At 43.8% G+C, this 23,728-nt stretch overlaps 2 protein-coding genes across 2 annotated transcripts in view; one reads left to right on the top strand and one right to left on the bottom strand.

Moving 5' to 3' along the window:
- LOC128368638 (serine/threonine-protein kinase BRSK2-like) overlaps positions 1-6,461 on the bottom strand; it is a 44,901-nt gene extending 38,440 nt beyond the window's left edge. Inside the window, exons 1-2 of the mRNA XM_053329531.1 lie at positions 6,318-6,461; positions 6,215-6,227 (exon numbers count right to left, since the gene is read on the bottom strand). Coding sequence (XP_053185506.1) covers positions 6,215-6,227; positions 6,318-6,461 — 157 coding nt within the window. The remainder of the gene's footprint in view (positions 1-6,214; positions 6,228-6,317) is intronic.
- Positions 6,462-9,722: 3,261 nt separating this feature from the next.
- Positions 9,723-23,728, top strand: part of LOC128368538 (serine/threonine-protein kinase BRSK2-like) — a 72,233-nt gene continuing 58,227 nt past the window's right edge. The window contains 1 exon segment of the mRNA XM_053329417.1: positions 9,723-9,828. Within this exon segment, the coding sequence (XP_053185392.1) occupies positions 9,723-9,828 (106 nt within the window).

The following is a 23,728-nucleotide window of genomic DNA, read 5'->3' as shown; positions in this document are numbered from 1 at the left end:
CTCACGCTGAGATGTGGTGGGGTGGGTGGTGTGGGGTGGGGGTGACGTCGTGTTAGCAGTCGGATTATAACTGTGAGCTCTGAGCTGCAGACGGCTGGAGATGCTGCATCAGCTCCGCTAGTAATGATGCTGCTGCTGCTTCATGGTAAAGTAGAGCAGGAGAGGAAAGGAGGAGGAGAGGAAAAGAGCAGGAGAGGAAAGGAGGAGGAGAGGAAAAGAGGAGGAGAGGAAAGGAGGAGGAGAGGAAATAGGTTGAATAATATCTGAGCTTTAATAAGTTCACATGTACACTTATTACTTTACTTCCTGTTTAGCATCGAGATGAATAAACGTTTGTACTTCTATTAACCCTACTGTTGTTGGGAGGAGAAGGAGGAAGGAGGAAGGAAGGATGGAGGTGAGGAAGAAGGAAGGACAGGTGGAAGGGAGAGAGGAAGAAGGACAGAAAGGAAAGGAGGAAGGAGGAAGGAAAGGAGGGAGCAAAAGAGGAAAGAAGGGAGAAAGAATGAAGGAAGAAGGATGAAGGGAGGAAGAAGGAAGGGAGAGAGGAAGAAGGAAGGAAGGAAGGAAGGAGGAAGGGAGGAAGGAAGAAGGAAGGAAAGGAGGAAGGGAAGAAGAAGGAAGGAAGGAAGGAACAGTCAAAACAATAATGATAATAATGATGCTGCTGCTTCATGGGTAAAGTAGAGGAGGAGAGGAGAGGTGGAGGAGAGTTAGTTTAGTTGGAGTTTGAGCTCTGGAGGAAAGGACGGTGCTTTTATGTGAAGGTTGGAAAGACTAAACTTCAGTTCAGATGCATAATAGTGTCACAAGTCTGTCTTATAACAACAATCTGGAGCCTAAATGATCATGAAGAGTGTTTCTGTGTGTGTGTGTGTGTGTGTGTGTGTGTGTGTATGTGTGTGTGTGTGTGTGTGTGTGTGTGTGTTCAGACTGAGCATCAGAAGATCCTTCATCATGTTTATGTCAGTGATCCACAGTCTGACCTTTAACCTGCTGCTGTAGAAACATGAAGTTAATATGAAGCTTCAGAGTCTGCAAGCAGCGATGAAAGCCCCCCCCCACCCCATGCTGGTCAGCGCTTGGGCCCTAATAATAATGATAATAATAATAATTATATATTTTATTTATACAAAAAGTACTTCTTCTACTACTACTACTACTATTACCACTCTTAGTAGTACTACTGCAAAAAGTACTACTAGTACTACTATTACCACTACATCTATTATTACTACTACTACAAAAAATATTACTGCTACTTCTACTAATACTATTGCTACTACTACTCCTTTAGTAGTACTACTGCAAGAATTACTACTTCTACTACTAATACTACTACTACTACAAAAAGTACTACTACTATACTACCACTACCTTAACTACTACTACTACTGTTAGTAGTACTACTGCAAAAAGTACTACTACACTACTACTACTACTACAAAAAGTACTACTGCTGCTACTACTACATAAATGTGTCAGATATCACTAACTCAGACTGATGAAGCTGAAGCCTTCTCCTTCTTCTCTCTTTCTTTTCTTCCTCCTCCTCTCTTCTCTTTCCTTCCTTCCTTCCTCTCAGCAGTGTGAATCTCTTTCTGCTGAATCTGAATCTTTTAAAGTCACTCTGAGATTTTTAATTGTTACAGAAAAAAAAAATCTTCTTCTTGTTTCGTCTCATTTGAACACCGAGCAGATTAAAGTCTTCACATCCTCCCGTGTGAGAGATGTGAGTCGACTCTTCATCTTCATCATCATCATCATCCTCAGAGTAACAGGAAAAAAAAAGCACAAAGACGAGCAGGTTTCTCTCTCTCTCTCGCTCTCTCTCTCTCTCTCTCTCTGTCTCTCTCTCTCTCTCCCTCCCTCTCCCCCCCCCCCTCTCGTTACTGTAATAAGTTGGGAGAGCGGTTGCGTCACAGTTTGGGATTTTGACTCTTCCTCTCGCATCAACATCACTTTTCTGTATTGTCAGAAGTGTGTCTCTCCTCATCCTCCTCTTCATCATCCTCTCATCCTCCTCTTCATCCTCCTCCTCCTCTTCTTTCTGCTCCTTTCATCATGTGGCTGAAGGACGACGTGAGGCTCGCTTTTTCCTCTTTTTTTTTTCTTTTTCTCATCCTACTCAGATTAGGATCTCTCTCTCTCTCTCTGTCTCTCTCTGTCTCTCTCTCTCTCTCTCTCTCTCTCTCTCTTTCTCTCTGTCTCTCTCTCGCTCTCTCGCTCTCTCTCTCCCCCCTTCTCCCCTCTCTCTCTCTCTTTCTCTCTGTCTCTCATCCCCCCTCTCTCCCCTCTCTCTCTCTCTCCCCCCTCTCCCCTCTCTCTCTCTCTCTCTCTCTCTCTTTCTCTCCCTCTCCCTCTCTCTCTCTCTCCCTCTCCTCTCTCCCTCCTCTCTCCCCCTCTCTCCCTCCCTCTTCCTCCCTCTTCCTCTCCCCCTCTCTCCCTCCCTCTTCCTCCCTCTTCCTCTCTCCCTCACTCTCTCTCTCTCTCTCTCTCTTGCTCTCTTGCTCTCTCTCTATCTCTCTCTCTCTCTCTCTCCCTCTTCCCCTCCCTCTCCTTCCTCTCTCTTGCTCTCTCTCTCCCTCCCTCTCTCTCTCTCCCTCTTCCTCCCTCTCCCTCTCTCTGTCTGTCCCTCTCTCTCTCTCTCCTCTCTCTCTGTGTCTCTCTCTCTCTCTCTCTCTCTCTCTCTCTCTCCCTCCTCTCTCTCTCTCTCTCTCTCCTCCTCCTCCTCTCCTCTCTCTCTCTCTCTCTCTCCGTCTCTCTCTCTCTCTCTCTCTCCAGTGGGTTAATTACAGTGCATACTTCCCCCTCAATCCTGTGAGTTACATAAAACCCAAGAAGAAGAAGAAGAACTCATTAAACTAAAGGATCTGGAAGTTTTTTGACAAGCTTTTCTCTCTGATGGAGGGCAGACTCGTAGCCGTTAAACTGGCCCGAGAGCTGTCAGAGACACTTTGGGAAGCTCGGTGTCACCGCGGGCAACGCTCCAGCCTCAGCGTGATGATGAGTTAAAAAAAGGAGGAAAGGCTTCTCGGCTGATTTATATCACTAAAAAATGAAAGTGATATATATTCTGGGCCTCATCGGTAATCAAAGTGTCAAAGAATAGGAAATCTTTAAGCTGTATGATCGTCGACGTAGCTCCACACAGGAAGCACGAGATGATGATGATGATGATGATGATGATGATGATGATGATGATGATGATGATGTAATCGTCCTATAGGTTTATGTAACGACCTGGTCAGCTTTAATTATTTCAACTTTACTCCTCTAGAAATGATGATCTGTCAATTTAAGAGATGATGAAACACTCAGATTAAACCTTCCTGTCGTCCTCACGGGTCAAGTTGAGCCAGACTGTTCCTTCTTGTCCTTCCCTCCTTCCCTTTCCTTCTGCCTTCCTCCCTTCCTTCCTTCTTTCCTTCCTCCCTTCCTTCTTTCCTTCCTTCTTCCTCCCTTCCTTCCTCCTTTCCTTCCTTCTTCCTCCCTTCCTTCCTCCTTTCCTTCCTCCCTGCCTCCTTTCCTTCCTTCTTCCGCCCTTCCTTCCTTCCTTTCTCCCTAATTTCCTTCTTTCTTTCCTCCCTTCCCTCCTCCTCTCCTCTCCTTCCTTCTTCCCTTCCTTCTTCCTTCCTCCCCTCCCTGTCTCCCTCATTTCCTTCCTTCTTCCTCCGTTCCTTCCTGTCTTCCTCATTTCCTTCCTTCTTCCTCCCTTCCTTCCTCCTTTCCTTCCTTCTTCCTCCCCTTTCTTCCTCCCTTCCTTCTTTCCTTTCCTCCTTTCCTTCCTACAACAGGAGGGTTAACTACAGTATCCATGAGCCTCGGCCAGCGTTGCTATGGAGAAGTGAAAAAGTGAATTGATTTCATTTCCTTTGGTTTCTACATTTAACAGTTATTTTTTTAAAGCTTTCTGATTGAGACGGGGAATCTAGAGCCGGTTTCTGAACTCGTCCGATACGTTGGGATTCATTTCCTCGGAGCGTATCGATCCTGATTATTGATTCCCGGGGGAGCAGCAGCATGTTTTAATTTAATGACTCAATAATGACCAACGTGAAGTTTACTGTGATCTTTGTACTACGGGAGCTCGGGTCTGTTTGAGGTTTCAGAGTTGTTTTCATCATGTGGGGAACGGTTGGGTCTCTTTAAATGAAATTAAATAGTATAATTATCTACTAGTTGTGTTTCATCATCAGCATGTAAACTCATTGATAAAGAATTGGACTGACAGGCAGAATCAATAATTGTACTGGTATCAACAAATTCCTATCAGTTTTCCTTATTCAAGATGTAGCTGTAACAAGCTTCCTTATTGACTGTTGGCTGCTTCTTGCCCCCAATGCACCTTGGGAGTTGTAGTTAACTTCTGTTTTTAACTTGTTTCTTTTATATGTATTATTATTATTATTATCAATTATTATTATTGGTATTATTTTTTCTTATTATTATCGACTTTTTCTCTAATATAAGTTTGTACAGTTAAACAGGAAGTTAGCCTGACTGATAATAATAATAATAATAATAATTAAAGCTGCAAGCAACGGTGAACGGGCCCTCACCCCGCACTCCTGCAGTGTTTTTGCTCATATTTCACTTTATTAAAGGATGTGATGCTCGCTCTCTATCCCTCTCTCTCTCTTTCTCTCTCTCCCTCCCTCAGTCTCTCCCTCTCTCTCTCTCTCTCTCTCTCTATCTCACTCGCTCTCCTCTCTCGCTCTCTGTCTCTCTCTTACTCTCTCTCTCTCCTCCATCTCCCTCTCTCTCTCTCTCTCTCGCTCTCTCTGTCTCTCTCTCTCTCTCTGTCTCTAACCCTCCTCTCTGTCTCTCTCGCTCTCATCCCCCCCCTCTCTCTCGTACAGTAAAGTAGGACACGTTGGATGTTTCTGTCGACTCTTGACGTTACAAACTGATGAAGTGTTTCGACTCTGGCGGGGAAAAAAAACCCGTCAGCGGAACAACTGAATAAAAAAAAAAAAAAAGAAAATCAAACATAAATCCATCGATGTGTTTCTGCTGCTGGTCAGTGAGCTGCTTCCTGTTCCTCCTCCACATGACCCCACAACACTACACCAAGCCTCCCTCTCTCTCTCTCTCTCTCTCTCTCTCTCTCTCTCTCTCTCTCTCTCTCTCTCTCTTCTCTCTCTCTCTCTCTCTCTCTCTCTCTCTCTCTATCTCTATCTTTCTCTCTCTTGAGGCTTGACCTGCTTTCTTGGCCTTCATCATCTTTCCTCTCCTCCCCCCCTTTCTCTCTCTCTCTCTCTTTACACGCTGAGAGAGAGAGAGAATGAAAAAGGAGGAGCTGGTTTTATTAATTACCTCATTAATGGAAGAAAAAAGGAGAGCTGCTTTTGTGGAGAATGTGGAGAAAGAAGGAAAGAAAGGGAAGGGGGGAGGAGAAGGGAATCATATTCAATATATTCGTTGTGGGGGAGGGAAGTGATGGAAGAGGATGAGGAAGAGTGTGGAGGAGGAAGAAGAGGGAGGAGGGGGTAGAGGAGGAAGAGGAGAAGGAGGGAAGTGATGGGGGAGGAAGAGGAGAAGGAGGACGGGAAGAGGAGGAGGAGAGAGAGGAGGACGAGGGGGGGGAAGTGATGAGGAGGGAGGAGAAGGAAGAGGGAAAGTGATGGAGGAGGAGGAAGAGGAGAGGGAAGAGGAGAGGAGGGGACGTGATGGAGGAGGAAGAGGAGGAGTAGGAGGGAAGTGATTGAGAATAGGAAGAGGAAGAGAAGGAGGGGGAGGAGGAGGAGAAGTGTAGGACGAGGGGGGGGAAGTGATGGAGGAGGAAGAGGAGAGGAGGAAGAGGGAGGAGTAGGAGAAGGAGGAAGAGGAAGGGGGAAGTGATGGAGGGAGGAGGAAGAGGAGGAGGAGGAGGAGGGAAGTGATGGAGGAGGAGAAGTAGGAAGAGGAGGAGTGTGGAGGAAGAGGAGAAAGGAGGAGGGGGAAGAGGAGAAGTAGGAAGAGGGGGAAGAGGAGGAGCAGAAGGAGGACGAGGAAGAAGAAGAGGAGGAGGGAAGTGATGAAGGAGGAAGAAGAGGGGGGAAGAGTGTGGAGGAGGGAAGAGGAGGAAGAGGGAAGTAATGAAGGAGGAGGAGTGAAGTGATGGAAGGGAGGGGAGAGGAGGAGGAGGAAAAGGAGGAGTGAAGTGATGGAAGTGATGGAGGAGGAAGAGGAGGGGGGAAGTGATGAAGGAGGAGGAGGAGGGCGGACTAACCTTGACACACATCCTCTTAGAGAAAAAAAAGAGAAGTCTTCAAAGCAAAGAAAAAAGAAAAACAACCAAACAGTGAATTTAGAGTAAAAAGTTAAAGACAAACAGCTGATTGGACGCTGCGTCCCGGAGCGTCTCCGTCATGTGTTGCCTGGTAGATTTCGCTGCTCGGAGCTAACGATTGGTCTCTTCTTCTTCTCTCTTTCTCCTCATGCTCTCCTCTGATTGGACGGCGGCTGCTTCCTGTCATCGAACTGACGCTGATTTGAAAAACAGGTAAGAAGAAAAACCCTTTTATATTAATAATAATTATAAGTTTAAGTCTACGGAGCTGATTAGTGATGATTGAAGTTATTAGAGCATTTAGTTCAAGAGCCAGATTATTAAAAAGATGGAAGGAAGGGAAATAAGACAGGAAGGGAGGGAGGAAGGAAAGATGGAAGAAAGGAAATAAGGAAGGAAAATAAGACAGGAAGGAAGGAAAGAGGGAAAGATGGAATGAAAGATGGAATGAAGGAAGGAGGGAAAGATGGAGGGAAGAAAGGCAGGAAGAGAAGGAAAGGATGGAAGGAAGGAAGGAAAGAGGAAGGAATGAAAGAGGATGGAACGAAGGAAGGAAGGAGGGAAGGAAAGAGGGAAGAAAGGGAGGAAGGAAGGAAAAGAAGAAAGGAAGGAAAGATGGAAAGAAAAGAAGACAGGAAGGAAGGAAGGAAAGAAGGAAGGAAAAGAAGAAAGGAAGGAAAGATGGAAAGAAAAGAAGACAGGAAGGAAGGAAAGAGCGAAGAAAGGAAGGAAGGAAAATAAGACAGGAAGGAAAGAAGAAAGGAAAAGAAGACAGGAAATGAAATTGGGCCAGATTGTTCCCCTTGGTGGACCGGTTCTGGCCCACGGGCCTCATGTTTGACCCCCTTGTATTCGAGTGTAGTTGTATATCGCTGCAGGTTTCTGTTATAATCATCACAGCAGTAAAGTGTTGTTGAGAGGAGAGACTCTGAGCTTGAGGCAGAAGGCTGACTAATGATGCTGTCTGCTGGACTGCTGCTCAATAAGTTCTGGTTCCTTCACGTCTCACAATCGGGTCTGAACCCCGAACCCCTAACCCCGACCCCCGAACCCTCATCATTAGGGTCGGGGTTGTTTGGGGGGTTTTTGAAATAATACTTATGAAGAATGAAGAACAAAATGACAGTTTACAAAATAAAAGAGCACGAGGATGTCTTCTTTTCCTTCCTTCCTTCCTTCCTTCCTTCATTCTGTCCGCCCCTCCTTTCTTCCATCTTTCCTTGCTGTCTTCTTTTCCTTCCTTCCTTCCTTCCTTCCTTCCTTCCTTTCATCTTTCCTTCCCTCTTATCTTCCTCCCTTTCTCCCTTTCTTCAATCTGTCCATCCACCCCCCCCTTCCTTCCACATATAGTTATTACACAGTGTCTACTTTACAACTACTTATATTAATATAACAAAACATAACTATATCTTTTATGTTAGCAGTGACTATCGTAGTTCAATAGAGAGACAATAACTCATAACATCAGCATTAAGCTCAGGGTCAACATGGTGCTTGCTTCATGAAGCTGCGTTGCCATGGAAACAGCTTGGATGCAGGTTTACGTGCTGCTAGTTGTTGACGAGGAAGAGAAGTCATCTATTAAATTAATGCTCTGGTTTGAAAAGCAGTGGAGTGTGTCTGTGTGTGTGTGTGTGTGTGTGTGTGTGTGTTTGTGTGTGTGTGTTTGTGTGTGTGTGTTTGTGTGTGTGTGTGTGTGTGTGTGTGAGACTTTAAGCCACTTTCGGGGGACACATAGTCATGCAAAAAAAAAGCTGATTTTTTTGTTTAGTTTTTTGTTTAACCTCCAGGAAATGAATGTAAGTCTATGTAAATACTTGAAAAGTGACAAATGAAAAACTACTTCAGATGTGAATTCATCTGCAGGTTCCTTTTCATCTTAACATTTATTATTGGCCTTTTGTACACATGCATTAAAACTACCTTTCAGCATAATTCGATGTCACAAATAAACTAAAATGTAAGAATAATATTATATGATATAAGTCCAGCACCAGTCAACAGTTCAGGCACACCGTCTTATTTACTTAACCCTCCTGTTATCCTCCCGGGTCAAATTGACCCCATCTCTTTTGACTGTTCCTTCCTTCCTTCCTTCCTTCCTTCCTTCCTTCCTTCCTTCCTTCCTTCCTCCCTCTTTCTTTAATATTTCCTTCGTTCTTCCCTCCTTCCCTCTTTCTTTGCTCGCTCCTCCTTCCATCCTTCCATCCTCCTTTTCTTCTATCCTTCCTTCCTTCCTTCCTTCCTCTTTTCCTCCCTCTCTCCTTACTCCCTTCCTTCCTTCCTTTCTTCCTTCTCTCTGTCCTCCCTTTCTCTTTTCCTCCATCCCTCCTTACTCCTTTCCTTTCTTCATTCCTTCCTTCCTTCCTTCCTTCCTTCCTTCCTTCCTTCCTTTTTTCCTCCATCCCTCCTTACTCCTTTCCTTCCTTCCTTCCTTCTCTCCTTACTTCCTTCCTTCCTTCCTTCCTTCCTTCCTTCCTTCTCTCCTTACTTCATTCCTCTTTTCCTCCCTCCCTCCTTACTCCTTTTTTTTCTTCCTTCCTCCCTTCCTTACTCCTTCCTTCCTTCCTTCCTTCCTTCCTTCCTTCCTCCTTCCTTCCCTCCCTTTCTTCCTTCTTTCTTTCCTTCTCTCCCTTCCTATTTTCCTCCATCCCTCCTTACTCCTTCCCTTCCTTCCTTCCTTCCTTCCGTCCTCCCCTCCTTCCTTCCTTCTCTCCCTTCCTCTTTTCCTTCATCCCTCCTTACTCCTTTCCTACCTTGACCTGAGGACAACAGGAGGGTTAAAAGACTTGTTTTAACTGGTTCTGTATGTAGATAATCTTACTAAAATCCGTCTATAATCCTTTTATAAGATAAACATAAACTGTATATTTATTATGTATAAATGTTACAAAATCACAGTAATTTACAGCTATTTAAAAATGCTTAATTTTAGTATGAACACCAGAGGCTCATATGAGAAGCTGCTTTTTATTGAACACATCTAACCTCATGTTTAATTTAACACATATATATATACTTCTATATATATATAAATGTATGTATGTATGTATGTAGAGAGAGAAAAGGCCTTGACGAGACTGAAGTGCCTCTGGCTATAAAAACACGTGTTTTCCCTTTAATTATATCCTCTCTGCTCATTTACTGCAAACATCATTTAAAAAAAACGCCTTGAAAAATGTTTATTTAAAAAGCGCAGCTGTCCAACCAGACGCTTCTCGTTTCTCAATCCAATATATCTTCACTGGTGTGGAACGGGAGGAGTGGGACGGGAGGGGCGGAAGGAAGGGAAGGGAGGGACGGGAGGGGCGGAAGGAAGGGACGGGAGGGACGGGAGGGACGGTAGTGCAGGGCGGCGGGCAATGCTTAATTCATGGTATGAAATCAATGTTCAGGCTCATTTCTATCTATTTGATCTCATTGGCTTCGGTCGGGTCGGCACATGACAATGAGAGCGATTCTGTGTCAGGACGGCCACATCGCTGGCGGCCTTGTTGGGGGAAACCACCGGCGGCAGCTAATCAATGTTTCAGAGCTGCGGGAGGGAGAGAGAGGTGGGAGGAGGGGGAGGGAGGCAGGTAATGGAGGCTGTTGACTCTTCAGATGATTGGTTGGAAGCACAGGAGGACGGCATCAAATGACTGACAGCGATGTGGGCAATTACAAGGCTGACGTGCAAATAAATCAATAGTTTTTGTTGTTTGATATGAAAGGAAAATGAATATGTATCGACTCCTCTCTCGGTGTGTGTGTGTGTGTGTGTGTGTGTGTGTGTGTGTGTGTGTGTGTGTGTGTGTGTTTGAGCTTTAAGTTTTGACCGAGCATGAGTGAAGACGACGCTTCCTGTCTCCTGTAATAAGATGCAAATAGGTCCTCCGCTCAGATTGGGTGGTGCTGGCAGGTCTGAATTAAAGGCGAGAGGCTCATCAGTCTTGTCGGACAGCTACAGATGGTTCCCTCCATCAGAGCCCCGCTGAGCTGCACTCAGGTCTGCTGCCGGATGACGAGCTCCACTACTCACCAGACTGCGTTTTCCATCAAAGGGGTTTTAAAATGCATTTACATTTTAACATGGAAAAAGACAAGTTGAAATATTAGCAGAAGTTTTGAAGTAAAAAGTAGTTTTGTGGATTAAAAGCAGCTGCAGTGAAGAAATGATGATGAAGAATGTGAAGCATATGAGAGTGAAATGGAAAACATCAGATCTGTGTGGAGAGCTCAAATTAATGCATGAAACAAACAGAAATCTTCTTCTTCTGCAGTCGTTTAAATGGCGCTGGCCACCAACTCTTAATATTTGCATTAAAATAGTGGAAGGAAATGTTTATTCATCTTCATTTCCTTCTTTAATTTCCTGCAAATCCAGTTGAAATTTAGCTGTATTTCAATTGGAAACTTGGCGTTCTCTCTTTGCTTTGTTATTCTTCTTGTTGAATCCAGGTGGGGAGTTCTGGTCCTCTGAAATGAGGCCAACCAGGAAGTAACTTAGAGCTGCATTCTATCAAAAGGCCACCAGGGGGCGACCGTCTCTATACAAGTCAATGGAGAATTCACCAACTTCTCACTTGATTTCTAACCTCAGTAAACGTTTTCAAAATGTGTTTATGGTCTCAATCGCTAGTTTAAAGCCTTCTTCAATGCAGTATGATGTTCATTTGGGACATTTTGGCCTCCCTGATTTTATATGTGACGATAAAGCAGGGTATGCATTAGGGCGTGGCTACGTCCTGATTGACAGGTTGATTGACCAATGTCCCCGAGATCCAGCCCTCGTAACCATAGCAACCTCCCCGCTCCGCCCATGGCCCCCCAAGCCCATATAAGTAGAATCCATGTTTTTATTTTTCCCAGCATGCACCTGAAATTTTCAAGATGGCGCTGCCCAGATTAGAAACTATTGGCTTCCGAGCAGCAGTCCACAAACTAACGGATGTCGTCACGGATGTTACGTCCATTTCTTTTATACAGTCTATGGTTGAATCTAGTTGGCTGAGTGGTTTCTTAGCATCTCCTGAATAATTTAAAGATGTTTCACATTTATATTGCCGCCATCAGTTTAAAATATTTCCATTTTGTTTCTGCCTTTCTTGGAAAACTATTCAAATCAATTCAATTCAGTTCATTTTTATGTATAAAGCACCACACACATCACAACAAAAGTCATCTCAAGCTCTTTTACCCATAGAGCAGATCTACACTGACCTATTTAATTTAATTTAAAGAGACCCAGCGTTCCCCTATTAGCAGCATTGACAGCAGTGAGGTTAAAACTCTCCTTTTTAAACCTCAGACAGGACGAGGCTCTAGGTGGGCCGCGACCATCTGCCAGTAGTTGAGGAAAAGGTGAAACGGAGCAGGTTGGAGTCACCTTTGGCAGATGCTGAAAGGACGTTAATGGGCGTCCGTTTAGCTTGGCGTGATCATAACCGCCGTCCTGCTGTTCGTTTGTTCTGAGTGGATTAATAAGTGTGATTAGTCAGAAGGCTGCTGTGAGCTCGTCCACTAATCACTGAGACGCTGGTTTGATCCATGAGGAAGACACTGAGCCCAAATTTCTTCCAATATCGGCGCCTTTAAGTGTCCTCAGGTGACTTATTTACCAAAGACCCAGCTGCTCTCTAACTCTGTTGTTCATATTATGTGCTGAAGATTCACTGAGGAGAGTTTCACATCCATCCAAACCATCATATAATCCATTTTTACATTTGAGAGCTGTAAAAATACCATATCCCATAGTAGGTCACACCAAGAAAGGGCTTCTTCCTTTGCTTTAACTACCTATTTGAGGTTATGACTACATAAAACATAGATTTTCCATTGATCCTAAATGTGATGTTTTACAGATTTATTTTGTTCCAAACATTTTTAAAAACATTTTAGAGAGAAAAAATTAAACTCAACTTCAAAAATGTCTCCAGCAGGATCTGATGTCAGCACAACCTGCATCTATAGCAACCATAACACAACCTGTATCCATAGCAACCATAACACAACCTGTATCTATAGCAACCATAGAACAACCTGTATCTATAGCAACCATAACACAATCTGTATCTATAGCAACCATAGAACAACCTGTATCCATAGCAACCATAGTACAACCTGTATCTATAGCAACCATAACACAACCTGTATCTATAGCAACCATAACATAACCTGAACCTGTATCTATAGCAACCATAACACAATCTGTATCTATAGCAACCATAGAGCAACCTGTATCTATAGCAACCATATAACAATCTGTATTTATAGCAACCATAGAACAACCTGTATCTATAGCAACAGTGCTAAACATTGACCTAAAAGTTAAACGGGATCAATAGATTTGAGTTTTTGAGCAGATATCATGACACAAAGGGTTAAACACATTTCTTTTCGGTGAACTTTTCCTAATGTGATTCCAAATATAGAAGAAAAATAAATACAATGCATCATTTTTTTACATTTTTGTGCAGCTGATGCAAATTTTAGTTCATGCAAATGTCCAATTATTGAACTGCATTCATTAAAAACGCCAAAATATATTCATCATATTCTATAAAACATAATCCTGGACCATATACAGTGATTGTGAATGTCTTTTTTTACCCCATAAATAAATATAATACACTCTGTTTGTGCTCTAACAGCTTCATTAAGGATGAATCAAACATGCATTAATGACTGAAGGGGAGTTTATGAATGTGACTTGGTGTAGAGATTAAATAATGAGTCAGAATATGAACAGTATGTAAAGGGTTAACTCGTCTATTCGTGAAGAGAGACGAACCACATGCCATTCCTACTGTAACGTGTGCAGCCTCGTCTCCATCTCTACTAACATCTGGGGGTGAGATCTTCAACGTGTGAGCTGTGGAAGCTCGTTAGAGGATTCCTGAGCCGCTGCAGTCGTCCGGATGAAGAGGAAATCCTCCGTTTCCATCAGTCGACCGTAGCTGTAATTGTTGGTTGTCAACCTCGTCAGACTTCCTTCAGTCCTCACTGCTGTATAGTGAGAGGAAACAAATATAGAGCTTAACCCTTTATGTACTGTTCATATTCTGACTCATTATGCCTCTACACCAATTCACATTCATAAATCCCCCTTCAGATTAATATTATAGCAGAAAAAGACATTTACAATCATTATTTTATGGTCCAGATATGAAGAATACAACATGTTTGAATGCTTACAGGTCAAACTTGTATATTTGCATTTTGAGTCCATGTGGTTTAGTCAAATTTAAAGGGTTCAAATGTGAAAATAAACGTATGAATAACTTGCACAAATCTTTTTTTTGTGGACCCAGCATCAAATTTCTGCTTTTAATCCATTTTGGGAGAATATATTAGAGGATTATGGTAAAAATGTCTAAGTGGTGTAACCATAAAAACTTGCTTAAACTCACTAAATTCTCAATAAAACAGCACTTCAACTATGTGTTTTAATGCTGATTTTTAAAATGTGTTTAATTAACAGGTCAAATTTGTACATTTGCATATATAAAAATGTGTATCAGCTGCACAAAAAAAGGTTTAAAAAAAGATGCATTTCTATTTTTGCATACAGTGAGTCACATTAGGAAAAGTCCAGCTAAAAGAAATGTGTATATGGTGTTGTTAAAGTTCTTAAATGTAAAAAAATGAACAGTATGTAAAGGGTTAAAAAAATATCTGTGCCAAAGTGATCGACAGCGATTCTTTTTTTAGTTCAATTAGCTGGAAGTTTACTACTCTGCCTCCTGTCTCGCTTTCTTATTTTCCTCTCAGTTGTCCGTCTACTTCCTTTTACCCGTAAGTCATCCGCACAAAGCCAGCAGCAACACGCTCATTATCCAACCATATGTACTGGAAGTTTTAGCAGAGAGAGAGAGAGAGAAGAAGGAAGAAAAAAAGGAAAAAGGGAAGAAGGCTTTTTCAACTAGCACGCAGCGTTCAACCGGCCGGATCGGCTGCGGTCAGAAAATTGCCGCCTGAAGTGGCTCAGCTGAGCAGCCTCTTGACTCCTGACTCTGCTGGGTAGTTTTCAGCTCAGTGTGAGTGTGTGTTAGTGTGTGTTAGTGTGTGTGTGTGTGTGGGTGTTTGACTGTGGCCTGCAGGTCCAAGAGCCCCCCGAGCACAGCATGATGGGAAAATGTTTCTCCGTGCCAAAACAGTGCAGCCGACAGAGAAAAAGAGATATCTCTCAGCACGTCAGGCCCGCTGAGCCGAAGCTGCTTTGACTCGACTGTCGAGGAGATTCAGCCGCACTCAGAGAGATTTGTGTTGTTGGGTTTTTAGGAGATGATAGCATGTCTTTATTATTGTAGCATCGCCTTTCATTATACTATTATACTTCATATGTTTTAGTCTATAATTGACCCTAACCCTTCATATACTTTAAAGACCGCCCCTGCTGCTGTAGAGGTAGAAATACATTCAGCACACACTACTACTACTACAGTCTACAGTTAGCCAGTTAGCTGAGTTAGCCGCCAAGTTAGTGGCTGAGTTAGCCGCCGAGCTAGCGGCTGAGTTATCCACCGAGCTAACAGCTGAGTTAGCCGCTGAGTTAACAGCTGAGTTAGCCGCTGAGTTAGCAGCAGAGCTAGCCGCTGAGTTAGCCGCTGAGCTAGTAGCCGAGCTATCCATGTCCATGTTTCTGGTAGAGGTGGTGACTTTGATTGACAGGTGACACTTGGTAGGGGCGGGGCTTCAGCGTTTGGGAGCAGAGAAAGAGGCTGATTTTTACACAACTTTGAAGCCTAATTTCATATATTTGGCGATTTTTTTAATCATTCAAATTTGGCAGGGTGGTTAACAACACACTTTTCTGTGGTATGTCAAACTCAGAACACATATTTATTCTGACTTTACACGGACTTTAAACTCATCAGTGCTCTCTGGTGGACAAACTGTTTAATGGAGATGCAATGTCTTGGCCACTGTAATGTACCATGAAAGGCTATTTAGAAACAATGATATGATATGATACGTTTATTGTAAATAAATTTGTCTTGGACTCGAGTGCTGCACACACAGAAATGCCCCCGAAGTTACACACACACATACACAAACATTGCACACACACACACATACATTGCACACACACACACACACACACACACACACACATACATTGCACACACACATACGCAAACATTGCACACACACACACATACATTGCACACATACACACACACACACACACAAACATTGCACAAACATACACAAACATTGCACACACATATACATAAATTCTGTTCTCAGACAGAATTTGCCAAAGTTGCTGTGAAGTTTTTAAAGTTCTATAAAAACCTGCTGCTGAGAACTGTGTTTGTCACATTTGGGGGGTGATGGTGCGAATGTGTGACTGTTAAAGGTCAATTCAGACTACAGCTGACCTGTCAGAGGCATCACCGCTGAGTCTGTGTGTGTGTGTGTGTGTGTGTGTGTGTGTGTGTGTGTGTGTCCCCTTGCCCCTTCCATCCTTCCTTTCCTTCCTTCTTCCTTCCTTCTTCCTCCCTTCCTTCCTTCTTCATCTCTCCCTTCCTCCCTTTCTTCCTCCTACCTTCCTTCCTCCTTGCCTCCCTCCTTTCCTTCCTTCTTCCTCTCTCCCTTCCTCCTTCCTCCCTTCCTTCCTCCTTTCTCCTTTCTCCCTTTCTTCCTCCGTCCTTTCCATCCTTCCTCCTTCCTTACTTCCTCTTTTGCTTCCTCCTTTCTCCCTCCCTTCCTTCCTCCTTTCCTTCCTTTCTCCTGCCTTCCTCCCTCCTTTCCTTCCTTCTTCCTCCCTTCCATCCTCCTTTCCTTCCTTCCTCCTTGCCTCCCTCCTTTCCTTCCTTCTTCCTCTCTCCTTTTCTCCTTGCCTCCCTCCTTTCCTCCTTTCCTCCCTTCCATCCTCCTTTCCTCTCTCCCTTCCTCCTCCCTCCCTTCCTCCTTTCCCTCCTCTCTCCCTTCCTCCTTCCTCCCAAACTATGACAGTTATTTCAGGATGTTTTTCTAACACTTGTCACATCACAGGTATAAAAACTTTCCGCCTTTTTTTTTTTTCGGGGGGAGTTTCCAGGAAACTTCCAGCCTGCTGTTCCCCTCGGTACTATCGGTAGAAAGTAAACATGTCATTCTTAGGGAAGCTGTGAATGTCAAGGTAGAGTTTTCACTGGTGTTGGACCAGAAGCAGCTTCCTCCAGCAGCTGTAGAAGTGTTCATACTGGGAACAAAACGCTCAGCAGGCATCGGGAGTCTCTTCCTGCCGAGCCGAGCAGCCGGTGGGGAACTCTGCTGATCCGTGTGAAGCCATCCAGCCTGTCAGTGCACTACACTTTCTCACTTCTCACTCTCTTTTTTTTTTTTATTTCTTTATGGAAATCAGCCTTTTGACAGTCAATCCGATTTGGGGTGCTTCCCTTTTTTTAAAAATTGTATTTCTGTTCCTCCACTTCTTCTTCTTCTTTTTTTTTTTTTTTTTTTGGGCGAGTGCTCCAATTTCCTCCCGCAGTCCAAAGACAGACGTGCAGCTGAAAATTGAAAGACTCAGTTACTCATAATACAGTCGGTTTGAACGTGTTATTCATACAATAGAGAAGCAGAAAGCCTTTTTAACTAAACTTTTAAGGGTCTTTAGAAGCTTTGGCATGGAGCTCTTCACTTCCTATTTCCACTTCCTCTTATGAACAAGGACTTTTTGGATATATATCATTTAAAACTATATCATGTTTATGTGCTGCCGGCTAGATGAGTGGAGCATGTGATTTTGGGACAGACAATAAATACACTAGTGAATAAAATCCAGGCCTCTGCAACAGTCCTGTCATTCCTGCACTGTAGAAGGTGTTTATAACTACATTTTACATTTATACATATATATATCCCAGATAGGAGGGAGAAAGGAAAAGAGGAAGAAGGACAGAGGAAAGAAGGAAGAGAGAAAGGTAGAGGTGGAGGAAGGAAGGGATGAAGAAGGAAGAGAGGGAGGGAGGGAGGGAGGGAGGAAGGAAGGAAAGAAGGAAGGAAAGGAACAAACCTCCTCTTAACAAACCTGATGCTGCTTTTAAAACCTTTAATTATCACAGAACACATCTACATCTACATCTGGACCAGAGTTTCTACATTTAACCAGAAACTCATTTAATTGATCCTTCAGCTCTTAGAAAACAAAAAGAGTTCACAGCTGTTGACTCACAAGCTATAGTACATATAGTCTCTCTGTGGGTGGTATAACTGCACAGCTTCCCCCATTAAACAAGCCTCCCTTCCTTCCTCCTTTCCTTCCTTCTTCCTTTACTTCCTTCCTTCTTCCTCCCTTCCATCTTTCTTCCTGCCTTCCTCCCTCCTTTCCTTCCTTCCTCCTTTCTCCCTTCCTTCCTCTATCCTTTCTGTCCTTCTTCCTCCCTTACTTCCTCTTTTGCTTCCTCCTGCCTTCCATCCTTCTTCCTCCCTTCCATCTTTCTTCCTGCCTTCCTCCCTCCTTTCCTTCCTTCTTCCTCCCTTTCTTCCTCCTTTCCTTCCTTCTTCCTTTCCTTCCTTCTTCCTTCCTCATTTCCATCCTTCCTTCCTTCTTCCTCTCTCCCTTCCTTCCTCCTTCCTCCAGAGAAAGCTCTGTGAGGCCTTTACTTTCCTCCTTTCCTTCCTTCTTTCCATCCTTCTTCCTGCCTTCCTCCCTCCTTTCCATCCTTCTTCCTGCCTTCCTCCCTCCTTTCCTTCCTTCTTCCTGCCTTCCATCCTTCTTCCTCCCTTCCATCTTTCTCCCTTCCTTCCTTCTTCCTTTCCTTCCTCCTTCCTTCCTTCTTTGTCCCTTATTTCCTTCTTCCTCTCCCCGTTCCTTCCTCCTACCTTCAGCTCTTAGAAAACAAAAAGAGTTCACGGCTGTTGACTCACATCTTAAAGCTATAGTACGTATAGTCTCTCTGTGGGGGGTATGACTGCACAACTTCCCCCATTAAACAAGCTTTTAATTGGCTCATTGAGAGTAATGTTTAATTGTAGCCCAAAGGCACCTGGGAGTTAGAGTTCAGACATCCTGGAGCTTATCGATCGGCTCCAGCAGAGAGAGCGGCAGGACTGACGGAGGGGAGAGAAATCAATGAGACTCTGCTTCCACCGGTCAACCGACTGTTTCTCGCTTTAATTTGACTTCTGAAAAAAAGATTTGCTATAAAAATTTTAATGATCACGCATCAATCAAACTCTTCTCTCTCTAAGCTCTCTCCATCTATTTTACTTTTTAAGCCTTAAACAGGCAACGTGCACCAGGAGATACAGACTCTTTAAACTTCCTGTCGTCCTCCTGGGTCAAATTGACCCCTTCTGTTTTGAGTGTTCCTTCTTTCCTCCCTTCCTTCCTTCCTTTCTCCCTCCCTCCCTCCCTCCCTCCCTCCCTCCTTCCTTTCCTTCCTTCTTCCTCCCTTCCTTCCTTTCCTTCCTTCTTCCTCCCTTCCTTCCTCCCTCCTTCCTTCCTTCCCTTCCTCCCTTCCCCTTCCTCCCTCCTTCCCTTCCTTCTTCCCTCCTTCCCTTCCTCCCTCCTTCCCTTCCTTCTTCCTCCCTTCCTTCTCTCTCCGTCCTTCCTTCCTTCCTTCCTTCCTTTCCTTCCTTCTTCCTTCCTTCTTCCTCCCTTCCTTCCTTTCCTTCCTTCTTCCTCCCTTCCTTCCTCCCTCCTTCCTTCCTTCCCTTCCTCCCTCCCTCCCTCCCTCCTTCCTTTCTTTCCTTCTTCCTCCCTTCCTTCCCTCCCGTCCTTCCTTCCTTCCTTTCCTTCCTTCTTCCTCCCTTCCTTCCTCCCTCCTTCCTTCCTTCCCTTCTTCCTCCCTTCCTTCCTCCCTCCTTCCTTCCTTCCCTTCTTCCTCCCTTCCTTCCTCCCTCCTTCCTTCCTTCCCTTCCTCCCTTCCCTTCCTCCCTCCCTCCCTCCTTCCTTTCCTTCCTTCTTCCTCCCTTCCTTCCCTCCCGTCCTTCCTTCTTCCTCCCTTCCTTCCTTTCCTTCCTTCTTCCTCCCTTCCTTCCTCCCTTCCTTCCTCCCTCCTTCCTTCCCTTCCTCCCTCCTTCCCTTCCTTCTTCCCTCCTTTCCTTCCTACCTTCCTTCCTTCCTCCCTCCTCCCTTTCCTTCCTTCTTACTCCCTTCCTTCCTCCCTCCTTTCCTCCCTCCTTCCTTCCTTCCTTCTTTCCTTCCTACCTACCTTCCTTCCTTCCTTACTTTAGGTAACTAGTAAGGGTTTTTTACATCTAATTTTCCACTCCTGCCTGTTTAAGGGTTAAGCCTCTAAGTCAGAACCACATGCAGCTCAACCAGTAAAACCATTAATAACCTACAAATAATATATATTTAATATCTTTACTATAATAAACCGTCTATTAACTGTGATAAATGAGCAGTTTCAACAATATTATATCTGTTTTTTTAGATTATTTTGTACAATATCATGTTATATTTGACCTGATACATGAAAATATAACATATTATAATTATTTAAATGTGTTTTATTGTAACTGACCTTCATGAAACCATAAAATAAAATCCTCATAATTACTTTTATACTATTTATAACATAACAATAGGGCTGGGTCATATGGACAAAAACTAATATAATGTTATTTTAGACCAAATACTTCTATACTGATATTTGACAATATTGTAGAGATGACTGTTGATGCAAGTTTTTAATAAATAATCATCAGTAATGTGGATATAATGAGAAAGTGGGTAAAAGGGACGTAACACAACAGCTACAACAGTCTGGTAAGTTCAGAAAATTATATATATCACTGTAACACAGCCTTTAAAACCAGGAAAAAGACGACTCTGATGACATCATCGCGATATTACGATATATCCAAAATCTAAGACGATATCTAGTCTCATATCACGATATCGATATAATATCAATATATTCCCCAGACCTACATAACAATATTATTAAAACTATTAAACTAGTAAAAAAAAAAAATCTGTAGCATCATTTTTGTGCATTTTAGAAAAAGTCATCAAATTTCAGAGTAAAAGACATTTAAAATTATTTTACTTTGAAAAGTTATCCAATGGGCCGGATCGGACCTCTTGGCCGGCCGCTTCTGGCCCACGGGCCTTATGTTTGCCACCCTTGCTCTAAGTACAGTAGACTTTTACATCTCTTATCTTTTGACTGGTTGCAGTTTAAAAGTTGACTTTTATTCTGACAGAGAAAAAAGGAAAAGGTAGGTAGGAGGGAGAAAGGAAAAGAGGAAGAAGGACAGAGGAAAGAAGGAAGAGAGAAAGGTAGAAGGGAGGAAGGAAGGTAGGGAGGAAGGAAGGAAGGAAGGAAGGAAAGGAAGGAAGGACAGAGGAAAGAAGGAAGGAAGGTAGAGGGGAGGGAGGGAGGGAGGGACTTTTTATACTCAGATGAATCGATAATGAAAATATCTGTTGCGGTTTCTATTCTTGATGAATGTGTCCAGCGCTAATTCTGACTGCTGTATGTGTGTGTGAGAGAGAGAGAGTGTGTGTGTGTGTGTGTGTGTGTGTGTGTGTGTGTGTGTGTGAGTGTGTGTGTGTGTGTGTGAGTGTGTGTGTGAGTGTGTGTGTGTGAGTGTGAGTGTGTGTGTGTGTGTGAGAGTGTGTGTGTGAGAGTGTAACTTGACATTTAACGTGCATGAGAAGCTGTTGCATCACTCTGACAGCCAGTTAGCTGCCAGCTCACGGATCGATAGCCGTCAACTGACCCTGCAAAACTCAGCAGACGTGTGAGTCACAACCGCCTTTAAATATATAAATATATAAATATATAATCTATTAGTCACACTTTAAATATATAAATATATAAATATATAATCTATTAGTCACACTTTAAATATATAAATATATAAATATATAATCTATTAGTCACACAGTAACTCTCACACTGCTTCTCGTCTCTTCCCACCAGTAAAAGGTCACATTTTGCACTTTCAGCTTTAAACTTACTGTATTTTCTCTTTACAGTCAAATATCATAACGTTCATATGAAGTTAAAGATAGATGATGCTAAACCCTCCTGTTGTCATCAAGTCAAGGAAGGAAGGGTGGGAAAGAAGAAAGGAAGGGAGGAAGGGAGGATGGAAGAGAGAAGGAAGGAAAGGAGGGAAAGAAGGATGGAAGGGAGGAAGGGAGGATGGAAGGGAGAAGGAAGGAAAGGAGGGAAAGAAGGATGGAAGGGAGGAAGGGAGGATGGAAGGGAGGAAGGGAGGATGGAAGGGAGAAGGAAAGAAAGGAGGGAAAGAAGGATGGAAGGGAGGATGGAAGGGAGAAGGAAGGAAAGGAGGGAAAGAAGGATGGAAGGGAGGATGGAAGGGAGAAGGAAGGAAAGGAGGGAAAGAAGGATGGAAGGGAGGATGGAAGGGAGAAGGAAGGAAAGGAGGGAAAGAAGGATGGAAGGGAGGAAGGGAGGATGGAAGGGAGAAGGAAGGAAAGGAGGGAAAGAAGGATGGAAGGGAGGAAGGGAGGATGGAAGGGAGAAGGAAGGAAAGGAGGGAAAGAAGGATGGAAGGGAGGAAGGAAGGAAATAAGGAAGGGAGGAAAGAGAGAAGGAGGGAGGGAGGAAGAAGAGGAAGGAAGGGGGAGGGAGGGAGGGAAGGAAGGAAAAGTGGAAGGGAGGAAAGAAGGAAGGGAGGAAGGTAGGGGGGGAGGAAAGAAGGGACATAAGGAAGGAATGAAGGAATGAATGAAGGAAGGAAGGAAGGAAAGAAGGAACAGTCAAAATGGATTAAAAGCAGAAATTTGATGCTGAGTCCACAAAATAAAAGAATGTGTGAAGTTATTCATACGTTTATTTTCACATTTTAACCCTTTAAATGTAAACTAAACCACATGGAGACAAAGATAAAGCCAAAAAAAACATTATTATTTATATTTAATCTGCTTATTCTTGCTTTCTGATTCTATTCTCTACTTCTACTCTCCACATAACAAAGGCAGGTGTATTTCCAGTATCTTCATCAATTCACTATATCAATGTATTTCTTGTGTTTTTCCAGCAGCTGTATAAAAAACCAATGAGCGTGATGTTTCATGATGTGAAAGCCAAACAGCGTTCATGACCTCGTCCTCCGCTCGGCGTTACAGAGACCGGGCGAGGCGGATGTTGGATGTTTGCTTGATGTGGAAAATGTCAGAGATTATTGCTTCGGCCTGAGATTACTGTATAATAATGACTCTAATAACTTCAGAAAGCCTGGTGAAAAATGTCAAACATTAAGTACTTTTATTATATTTTACTGTGTGTGTGTGTGTGTGTGTGTGTGTGTGTGTGTGTGTGTGTGTGTGTGTGTGCGTGTGTGCGTGTGCGTGTGCGTGTGTGTGTGTGTGTGGGGTCGGATCAGGGAACATTTTCATAAAGAGGCTCTAACGTGTGTGTGTGTGTGTGTGTGTGTGTGTGTGGGGGGTGTGTGTGTGTGTGTGTGTGTGTGTGTGTGTGTGGTGTGTGTGTGTGTGTGTGTGTGTGTGTGTGTGTGTGTGTGTGTGTGTGTGTGTGGGGTCGGATCAGGAACATTTTCATAAAGAGGCTCTAACGTGTGTGTGTGTGTGTCAGAGGAGTCATTACGAGAGGAGAGAGGAAAAAACTGTAGAGGGGAGATTAACCCTGTCCTCGAGTCAAGGAAGGAAGGGAGGGAGGAAAGAGAGAAGGAGGGAGGGAGGAAGAAGGAAGGAAGGAAGGACAGGAAAGAAGGAAGGAAGGTAGGTAGGAGGGATAAAGGAAAAGAGGAAGAAGGACAGAGGAAAGAAGGAAGAGAGTAAGGTACAGTAGAGGGGAAGAAAGAAAGAGGGAAGGAAGGATGGAAGGAGGAAGGGAGGGAGGAAGAAGGGAGGGAGGAAAAAGGAGGGAGGAAGAAGGAAGAAGGGAGGGAGGAAGGGAGGTAGGACGAAGGAAGAGAGGTAGGAAGAAGGAGGGAGGGAGGAAGAAGAAAGGGAGGGAGGAAAGAAGGAAGAAAAGGAAGGAAGGACAGAGGAAAGAAGGAAGGAAGGAAGGACAGAGGAAAGAAGGAAGGAAGGAAGAAGAGAGGAAGGTAGAGGGGGAGGAAGGATGGAAGGACAGAAGAAAGGAAGGAAGGAAAGAAGGAAGGAACAGTCAAAACAGACGGGGTCAATTTGACCCGGGAGGACGACAGGAAGTGTTTTTTTTAGTGGAGCTCCGTCGTCATGGCAGCCTTCAGCAGCTCAAACATAAACTTTAAATACCTTCTCTGCCTCGAGGCTTCAGCTCGTAGAAACATGACTGTACCGTAATCTGAGGCAACGTGAATACATCTTTAATCACTAATACTGCTTCCTGCTCAAGGACATGCTACCCCCCCCCCCCCACCCCCCCCCCCCTCCCCCGCCTCTATAATCTCATAAAAAAAAGAACAAAAGAAACAATGAAATGATCCACTTACAGCAAGCATTGTGTGTGTGTGTGTGTGTGTGTGTGTGTGTGTGTGTGTGTGTGTGTGTGTGTGTGTGTGTGTGTGTGTGTGTGTGTGTGTGTGTGTGTGTGTGTGTGTGTGTTTATCCAT

Source organism: Scomber japonicus, chromosome 1, assembly GCF_027409825.1.
Source record: "Scomber japonicus isolate fScoJap1 chromosome 1, fScoJap1.pri, whole genome shotgun sequence".
Classification (NCBI taxonomy): Eukaryota; Metazoa; Chordata; class Actinopteri; order Scombriformes; family Scombridae; genus Scomber; species Scomber japonicus.
Note: the sequence above shows the minus strand (reverse complement) of the source record. Positions and strands in the feature narration are given on the sequence as shown.